General features: G+C 48.5%; 1 protein-coding gene across 3 annotated transcripts in view; it reads left to right on the plus strand.

Annotated features, from left to right (window-relative positions):
- ptpro (protein tyrosine phosphatase receptor type O) overlaps positions 1 to 9,997 on the plus strand; it is a 41,875-nt gene that overhangs the window by 15,855 nt on the left and 16,023 nt on the right. For all 3 annotated transcript variants that reach the window (XM_020613444.1, XM_020613445.1, XM_020613446.1), the window contains exons 6-14: positions 806 to 967; positions 1,746 to 1,942; positions 2,724 to 2,844; positions 2,956 to 3,149; positions 3,553 to 3,664; positions 4,335 to 4,498; positions 6,578 to 6,698; positions 7,737 to 7,870; positions 9,219 to 9,357. In XM_020613444.1, coding sequence (XP_020469100.1) covers positions 806 to 967; positions 1,746 to 1,942; positions 2,724 to 2,844; positions 2,956 to 3,149; positions 3,553 to 3,664; positions 4,335 to 4,498; positions 6,578 to 6,698; positions 7,737 to 7,870; positions 9,219 to 9,357 — 1,344 coding nt within the window. The remainder of the gene's footprint in view (positions 1 to 805; positions 968 to 1,745; positions 1,943 to 2,723; positions 2,845 to 2,955; positions 3,150 to 3,552; positions 3,665 to 4,334; positions 4,499 to 6,577; positions 6,699 to 7,736; positions 7,871 to 9,218; positions 9,358 to 9,997) is intronic.

The raw sequence follows: 9,997 nt of genomic DNA on the forward strand, positions 1-9,997 counted from the left end.
GGGGAGGCGGGGGCGGGGGGGTCTCCCGCCGAGCCCGGAACATTCTGCTGATGGAGGAGCGGGAGGCGGAGGAGACTCACTCAGTGGAGGAGAAGCCCTCAGATAAGGTGGCAGGAGCTGCTGCTCAGATCCCCTCTAGCTCAGCACAGAACCTGACAGGAACCCCCACCACCAACCTGATCACCAACCAGTCGACGGAGGCCGAGACTCACACCTACTGGCTGAAACCGACCGATTTGCCTCCTGCCCACAGGGCAGAGGAGTTCGTTAACGCTGTGGTGCCCGAGTACGAAGACTCCAACGAGACTGGCTCAGCCATGGGTCTCCCCTCTGAGGCCTCGTTCCAGCCCACCAAACCGCCCCCCGTCCTGCTGGAGCTGCGCTGGCTACCACCCAGACCCCCCACCGGCTACGACGGCTTCAACATCTACATCTACAAAGATGGTAAAGAGGAGGAATAGATTGCTGTCCTGCTTTTAATACAGAGTTAACAGTGTGCTCTCCAAGATTGAGATGAGACAGCACAGTAAACAACTTGTAACTGGTTGTTCAGTCCACTGATGGAGGGTTTCTGGGAGACTGGGATGATGGTGGAGCGATTGAAGCAGGAGGGGAAGTCACACAGTACCAGTGACCTGTTGAAGTGTCAAGATGGGGGCCAGCTGATCAACCCCTAGTCATCATAAAACCAATGAACAATGTGTTGGTTGGGACAGTAGCAGCGAGCTAGCTAACGTAGCCACTTCACTGTAGTCCAGAGCATTGGCCATCATCGGTCTCTCCACCTGCTCTCTCTGTTTGTCAGGGAACTCTACAGAAACAGCCACAGTGGACGGAAACACCCATGAGTTCTTCACCGAGTTAACAGAGCCGGGGACATACCGAGTCCAGGTCACCACGCTGAGCTCATCTGGAGACTGTGAGGCCAGAGAGAGCGCCGCTGACACCGGCTTTGCTTTCTACCTCAGTGCGTACAGTGAGGCCTCAAAAATTAGCAGCACACTGGAGCTGTGGAGCCATGCTATTCACCATAAAATGCCATTAATTTAGCCAGGAATAGTGGCCTAGCTAAGGGATTTTAGCGGGATTTATAGTGGATTATTAGGGGTTCTGATAATGAACCCCAGTAGAAGATCTGTTTGTGTACCTAAAGTATGTCATTTTGTGCATCTAAATGAGTTTTACCCTTTAAATGCACCTTAATCCATGTAGAAAACCCATTAAAATCCCTTAGTTGATCCCAAATCTGGGTAAATGCCTTAAAATCTAATTCTTTTGCAGCTGAAATATTTCAAAGCCCTTAACCTTAATAACACCTTACACTCAATATTCAAGGATTTGACATATATTTCTCTTAGTGTGGAAAGTTGTGATTCAAGAAGGTTTTATTGGCTTATCTGCACAGTTTAAGGCTTTTTTAAGGGTTAAAACAGCTTTAAAATGAACAAAACAACCAACAGCAGAGGTTTATTTATTGACTTTTACTTGAGGGTTTTTCACCCCTTAATAAAACCCTTAAACTGTGCAGACAGCCCATTAAAAATATCTTGCATGTAATTATTATCTCCTTAAATTCTTATTTAAACTACACTAACGACATTCTCCAGAAAATTAAGGTTAAACATGGTGAGATTTGGTTTATTTGAGTCTTACTTTCCACCCATCTTCATTCTGGGTACCGCAGTAATGTGGTAAATAAGTGTTTCTGTACATCCCTGCTATAAATCAGTATCTCCTGGGTCCAGGTCCTGGCAGGGAGCTGTTGGAGGAGCTGCGGGAGCGTCCTCAGGCCGTCAGCGTCCGACTGCTGGACTCCAGCACCGCCGCCATCTCCTGGGCTCCGTCCTCTGAGAGCCACAACGGCAGCCTGGTGTCGGTGGTCTCCACAACGTGCCTGAAACCCAGTATGAGCCAGAGGATGGAAAACACGTACTGCAGCGAGGTAACGGGACCCGTCCGCTGTCTGTTACATCTGACTGGATTTTAAAGTTGCTAGTTTCAAGGTTTGGTTTGTTCATCCAGAAGAGTGCGTCTGTCTCATCGACCAAAACACAGAAGGTTAACCGACGTTAATGGTGACATTTCTAATGTATTAAAGTCTTCTAAAGGGTTGTCTGCACAGGTTAAAGGAATAAAAACACCTTAAAAATAACAACAGCATAAAAGCCAGAATGTAATTTATACAGGTGAAAACCAATAACATATTGTATAAAATATTTTAAAAAGGTTTTTAACAGTACAGTACAAAGAAGAGCAGTAATTTTTTGTTTCTTAAAATGTTTATTTTTGCCCAAATTATTAACATAATTTTAAATGAATATTCTTAGTGTAAAATGTTTTTTACTTTTTGCCTTCTCTTTATATCAAATGTGTCCATTCTATTCAGTTACCAAGAGAATTGAGTTTCATGTTTTAAAAGCTTAAAAGCTTAAAAGCCCACACTGGAAGTATCCTATTACTAGTTACTTAGTGGACCTGTAAGCTGACATTGGAAACCAATTGACGGCAGAATGTGGTCTGACTTGTGCTCCACCATGAGGTGTGAAACACAAACGCAGTGTGAAGTGTTTTGCTCACAGACGCCGGCTGTTTGATAACCAGGACAGGTGTGACCCGGCGTTCCATCCAGGGTTTGACCGGGCACAGTTTATTGATGCTGAACCTCCTGGTGATGCGAGGCTGAGACTGGAGACCCAGGCTGTTGTTGTTTTCTGTTTTCACAGGAAAACTCGACGAGCGACCTCATCACTAACCTGACCCCTGGGGCTCAGTACAGGGTGGTGGTCTATCACACTAACGGGCCCCTGATCAGTCCGCCGTCTGAGCCCGTCATCATCGACATAGGTGAGCGACCGGTCCTACATCTGCTTTCATACTTACGCTCGTTCATTTCGCTGCTGTACATCAACTCGGTCAGTCATCCTCGGTGACAAACACCAGTCTGTGACGTGTCAGAGCCCACAGGGGTCCGGGAGCTGACCGCCTACACCCTGGGTCCGACGGCGGTGATCCTGAGCTGGCAGCGACCATACCATGTGGCCTTCAGGAAGTACGTCCTGCAGACCTTCTTCTTTAACCCGGTCACCCTGGCCTCGGAGTGGACCACCTACTACGAGATCGCCGCCACCGCCTCCGTCATCGCTTCAGTGGTAACGCTCACACACACTGAGGACAAGCATCTCTGCTTTGTTTTTGCTTTTAATGAACCACGGTGAAAATTCATCTGGTTTTCAGGGTGAAAATGAGACTAAAATGCTTTTAGTTTTCATTGACTGAAAAGCTTCAGCTGCCAAACCAAAAGAAAAAGTCCCGGTCACAGCAGATTAGATGGAATCTAAACAGGGACCACATGATCTCAGGAGGCAGGAGGAAGTCCCGCCTTCCACGCTACTGGTCTCTACCACTGCGTTTACACTGGCTGCCACATCTGGAGCTGTTCTGCAGTGAAGGCTGCACACGTTGGTCCCCATAAAGCAGACTCAGATTAGACCAGCTGCTGCAGGACGTCCTGTCTCTTCTCCTCTCACTCTTTCTGTTCTTGTCTCCTCTCAGAGAGTGACCGACCTTCTGCCGGCGTGGTACTATAATTTCCGTGTTTCCATGGTGACGTGGGGCGACCCGCCGCTCAGCTGCTGCGACAGCTCGACTGTGAGCCTCGTTACAGGTGTGGACACTGACTGTCCTGTGTGGAGATGAATGTAGTCACATGATGAGCTGCTGTTACGTGGTAGCTCTCCATCTTTGTTTTCTTCATGCTAAATCTGCACCTGATTGTGTCCATGGTGGCGCCTCACCCACTAGGGTCGTCTCAATACTGACCCCCTCATACTGAATATATGAAGCACTGCCCCAACAAGCAACAGCTGCCAGTAGGAGTGTTTTCTACATCGGCCACATCATCAGTTTGGTACCACGTCTAAAATGTTCTGCTGGTTAGATAGACAGACAGCCTTTATTGTCATTGGACAGGATATGACAACGTTACACGGCCGTCTGGGATGATGGTGGAGCGTCTACTACCGCCATCAGCAGCACTCAGTAGGAGGGCAGTGCTTCAAGACCTATAATAAAATGCACTTAATATGTGTTGTGTTAAACAAGGTGATTATGTTTATGTAGCCAGTAGAGGTGGATTTTCCCCTGCTCACACACCAGGACACACACAGGATGTTGGTCCTGATGCTTAGCTGACGTGGGACCCTGGGGCTCTTCTGTTCCTTTCTGTGCGCAGGCTTTACTCTCAGGCTCTGTGGGTGTTAACAGCCTCAGGTCTGTGGTGGTGACTCACAATGTGCCTGTCGTACTGTGTGACTCATGTAACTTCTGGTGTGCAGCTCCCGAGGCCCCCCACATCTCCGCGGTGGACTACTCCCACGGAGTGTTGTATGTTCGCTGGACGTATGGTGAGCTCTTTGTCGACCTGTCACACTCCAGGATGCTGCACTGGCAGGTACTCGCTGTCGGCAAGAAGGGCCCCGAGAAGAGCTACTCCGCTGACGTAAGTTCTTCATTCACCAAGCTGCTGAGACAGTAAAATCAGTTTGTTGAGTGTGTGAGACTCGGTTGTGGTGCCGTGTATTAACCTGGCCAGTGAAACCGTTCAACAAAGCAGCTCTTCAGGAGCGCTGAGGCGGAGTCTGAGCTTCTGCTGACAGAGCAGAAGGACTGGATCACAGCTCACACACACACACACACACACACACAGATAGTGCTTTAAACACACACCAGCCACTTTATTAGGTACAAGTGAATGCAGCTCGGCCACAACATCTGCAATCCATACGGTGTAAAACCCACTGATATGCTTATTAGCGAGCGCATGGTGGTTTTCTACCAGACTACATGACAGGCTGAGGTGTCTGCTTTTTGGCCTCCCCATGAGGTGGTCAGAATATTAGGAACATTATGTATATGTTGGACTGTTGTTGTTTTGTCAAGGGGAAACTGAAGCACTGAGTCCCTGAAATAGTTAATGAGACATGACAGAGCAGCCACTTGAAAAATGAACAAGACCATTAGTTGATTATCAAAACAGATAGATGTTGGCGGCAGCAGACCTCAGAACAGTCGATAGTGTCACATAGCGTCAGCTGCTGCTGACCTCACTCATGAAGTCTGTGTGAGATTCACCAGTGGAAATTGTTTGTAGCTGCACAAACATTTTACATGTGCCTACCATGTTCAGCTGTGCACATACTTTTGGCCATGTAGTCATCTAGCTACAAACCACATTCACCTTTTGTGGGCAATTATAGCGGGTGCCCACTCAGATGTCCAACCTGAACTCGGGGTTCCTTCCTACACAGCCTGAGGACGTCAGCTTTGGACTCATCGCTGAAATGTTGTGGTCGTTTTGTGCCATGTGGGAACTCTTGTCTCTCTGTAGATGCACACATCCTTTTGTTTGGCGCCATTTAAAGCATTTTTACCAGCTCGCACTCTGCAGCCTGCAGAAGCTTGTTATTTCAGGGTCGTGTCGAGCTGCTATTGATTATCTCCTCTAGGTCCTTTCGATCGTCCAATTAGCAGCAGAGGATTGACCTCCTGTCTCTGCCGCAGGAGTCCGACTCATCATCTCCTCCATGAGGCCAATTATGTTCCCAGCAGACCTGCTCATGTATTCACTGTCTGCGGGTCGGAGGTGCTGTTGGAGCTCGGATTGGCCTGACTGATGGAGCCCACACTGCCACAGGATGAACAGGGCGGACGTGTTGAAAACATGTTTACTGCTGTACACCATTCACCGAAGTGCAGAAAATCCTGACGCCCTGTGCAGTATGATAGAGAGGCAGCTCGCTGTGCTTTGATTGTTTTCTCAGTGGAGACACTAGGGCGCATGTGGTGGACATTTTTGGAGAAGCTTCTGATCAGGCCAAACGGGAAGGAACATATCGTAACCCAGCAGTCTGGGAGGAAACTGGGCCGTTTGACCGTTGCACACACGATCTGGTTGTTATTCTAGTGCGCACATGGCTCACATTTCAGTTACACCTGTGCATGTGTGGCAGTTTAGGAGCTGAGCAGTGTTCACACTGGAGCCGGGTACTCGGTGCTGACACGCACGGACGGGAAGCAGCAACACAACAAGGTCAGAGTGTTGAGGCCTGGGGCGTGGACGCTGCCTGGGTGGAAGTGGCAGTGTTGTGGGTGGTCCAGGTGATTTCTAAGTGGTCCCTAAGCAGGTGCTAGGATGTTCGTGGTGATTAGTAGGCCCCACAAGGTGGGACTCATTGGTGGTGACTGGCACAGTCCAGATGTTTACCATGGCATTTGTTCAGGGCACACTAGCATCACAGATAACTCTCAGTGCAACACAGTCTAGGTGAACAGCAGCACAAACCCGAGCCTCCACAGTGATCACACAGCTCTAATAGACATGATGGGTGTTTTATGGTTAAACTAAATATCAGTGGATGAGAAAAGTCATGTTTGTCAGTGATGCTCAGGATGTGACCACAAGCTGTTAGTGGGTTAGACAGCTGGTAAAATTGCATCCTGTCAGTCTGGCTGTGGCTGTTCTGTGAACTTGTATGTCACTGGTGGATTAAACAGAGTGTCTAACGCGTGTTCTTGTTAGGTCACTCGGAACGTGATGCGGGCCAGCCTCCCTCTGCCTCCAGGTGACATCTACAACCTGACAGTGACGGCCTGCACTGAGCGCAGCAGGAACACCTCTGTGCCGAACATCATCAAACTGGGTCAGTGTCACATGTGCACAGGAGCTGAAAGAAAATGCCACCACACATCTGCACCTGCTGTTACGGAAGTGCAGCTTGTCCTCCAAACCCAGAGCTGCACCCTCCTGTTACCCTGATGAATCTAAATCAGAATTAAACAAATCATTTCTACGTTTGAATATTAAATGATAAATATAATAAATGATATTCCTGGCCTGCGGTAGCACTTCCTCAGATTTGGTGTATTAACCTGTGTTCAGACACAACGTGAAGCTAATTAAAGGGGCAGCATGGGGCGGCTGTGGCTCAGGAGGTAGAGCGGGTCATTTCCTTACCGGCGGATTAGTGGTTCGATTCCCGGCTTGTCCAGTCAACATGTCGAAGTGTCCTTGAGCAAGACACTGAACCCCCAGTTGCTCCCGGTGATGTCACCGGTGTGTGAATGTGTGAGTGTTTGGGAGTGCGAATGGGTGAATGGCCAAATAGTGTGAAAGCGCTTTGAGTGTGCTGTAAAGCATAGAAAGGCGCTATACAAATATAAGACCATTTACCACTAGCATGCAGACCCAGAGAAAAGACTAGTATAGACTTTGGGTTACAAACGGCTAACGACCAGGCTTCTGATCTGATTCTGATTCTTCTCCTGATGTAAACCTGTGCCAGTGAATGTGCTCCTGTATGATGTTTGTTATGGATTGAACAATGAGGAAATGAAGTTTGTTTCAGAGCAGGTTTGTTGACTTGAAGTTGCAGCAGCTTCACACTGTTAGACCCAGTGCGTGGGACTGGGACCCACCCTGCGGAAGCACAGCAGCCAGATGTGTTCACACTCTCTCTCTAGGGCGACAAGACTGAGCACCAATCCTCTCTGCCCCAGTGTGTCAGTTAGAGATTGACAGAACAAATATGAAACTTAATGTTTTCACTTCCTCTTCTGAGCATGTTGAAGTATTTTTGTCCCCAGAGGAAGTGTCAGAGTTCTCTGAGTCTCTGCTCAGCTCAGACCTGGTTTGCACTTGCAGGTGTAAACTGAGTCTGTGCTGGTGTTGTTTCACACAGAGCCGGCTCCTCCCAGGGCTCTGTACGCTGTGAACGCCACTCACTCATCCGTGACTCTGCTGTGGACTGAGGAGGGAGTGGTCGACTACTACCAGGTCCTCTGTCGGCCCAACAGAGCCAACAAGGAGCGCAAGGTAAAAGTGCTGACTCTGTTTAATTTCAGCAAATCATCAAATTTGAGACATGCACTGAGAAATGGAGAAGTGTAGAAAATGCTTCATTGAATGCAACCTGTGTATTCCACTGTGCAGCTGTAAAAGACGGTGACAGATGAAAGTAAAAACCTGATTGAGTGGAAGCCCAACCAGCAGGGTCACTGATCAATCAGCTGATCACTGTCCTGATGATCTGATTGATCAGTTTATCCCCAGAATGTCAGACATTGGGAAAACGTCCCACTGTGACTCTCCAGAACCAAAGGTGGCGTCTCCACACGTCTTGTTGTGTCCAACCAGCAGATCCACAGAGACTCAGCTGATTCTTATGTCTGACAAAGAAAAGCATCAGCTCCTCACATTAAAGAAGGTGGAACCAGAACATGTTTCTAAATAGCTGAGGTTCATTTTCTACCAGTGAACTGACTCATGGCTGCAGCTCTAGGTCACTGAATGGCTTCATGAGGACGACACGGTGGGTCAGACACGGCGGGGTAGGACACGGTGGGTTGGACACAGTTTGGAAAGAGGAGGTTTCCTCCTCCAACAGAGGAGACCTGACGCTGCTCTGGAGACGAGGCCCTGCTGGGGACTGGGTGGCGGTTTGGCCTGTCAGCTGTCACGCAGCTGTATTTGATCAGTGTTTACTGAATGAGAGGTTGGTGCCACCTCCAGTTTGTGAAGCTTCTCAGTGAAGCGAGTGGGAGACAAAATGAGCTGTGACTACAGCCACAACATTTTCTAGGATAAAGCTTCAAATCTGACTGAACAACATGTTAGAAACTGACAGTCCTGTTTCTTGCCATGCGACTTCCACATGAACTGAGCAGTCAGGGTCCAATTTGACCTTTGTGTGCAGCAGGTTGTTGGTGTCTCAGCTCAGACCTCCTGCGTTTCCCCTTAGTCATGTGCAGGAGGAGGAGGGGTGTGTTTCTGCAGGGCGCCACTGACTGCGGCTACATCCCAGTTCCCTTATTTGAATCTGCGTTTCCCTCACTTTCATTTTCCCCTGTGTCTTAGTCCTCTGAAAAGAAAATGTGAGAAGAGAGAATTTGAGGGAACATGAGACCTTTCCTCTGATCCTTCATCTGAAGCATCCGGCCACCAAAAGATTTCTGATAAAGGTCCATAAAAGCCTTCAGTGCAGGACGTTCTCTTGTGTCCTGGCTCATGGCTCCTCCAGCAGCCACCTCGCTCCTCAGAGCAGGAATAAGAGCTTTGGGGCATCCTGTTCGACTGAGGAGTGACCAGTCAAGGAAAATGGGATGTACCCTGTGACAGCTGCTGACCTTTTCCCTCTGCTCATTCATTATCCTTTGTCTTTCAGGCCCGGGAGCCTCAGACCACCAGCTCTCACGTGGTGACAGTCTCTGGTTTGATGCCATCGTCCACCTACAACTGCACTGTCACCAGCTTCAGCTACAGCACACCCAGCAGACCTGCACACATCACCATCAGCACCACCGGTAGGTCCCATCTACTCTCACTCCTCCTGCAGTACAGGGGCCTCGTTAGTACCACGACAGTGGAGGACGTTTACTGTGAGTGTTGTCTTATTGTTTGTATCTTTATTGTTAACACACAAAGCCAGAATCTCCTTCATTTGTCCATTTATTCAAATTTTTTTTTTTTAGTTTTTGAAATATTTGACAAGTAATCGGTGACCAGATTATAATGGTATTGAAGTTGAGGGATTTTGTTAATGGCAAAGTCCAAAATATTTTCACCTGCTACTTAATGAGATTTTCAGGCAGCAGGTTCACACTGATAGAGGTGGATGGTTGACCTGTCGAGCCCAAAGGGAAGCTGCAGTGTTACAGCACTCAACTCTAAGTTAGGTCTGATTATCCCATACAGCACAGGTCTCTAATGGATTTTCTGCATGAAGGCTTTTAATGTGAGGGAAGGATGGAATGGGAGATTGACCGGTGGATCGGTGCAGCTTCTGCAGTAATGCGGTCGATATACCGGTCCGTCGTGGTGAAGAAGGAGCTGAGCTGTAAGGCGAAGCTCTCGATTTACTGGTCGATCCACGTTCCGACTCTCACCTATGGTCATGAGCTTTGGGTCATGACCGAAAGGGCAAGATCCCGGATACAGGCGGCC

The sequence above is a fragment of the Monopterus albus genome, unplaced genomic scaffold, assembly GCF_001952655.1.
Source record: "Monopterus albus unplaced genomic scaffold, M_albus_1.0 scaffold134.1, whole genome shotgun sequence".
Taxonomy (NCBI): Eukaryota; Metazoa; Chordata; class Actinopteri; order Synbranchiformes; family Synbranchidae; genus Monopterus; species Monopterus albus.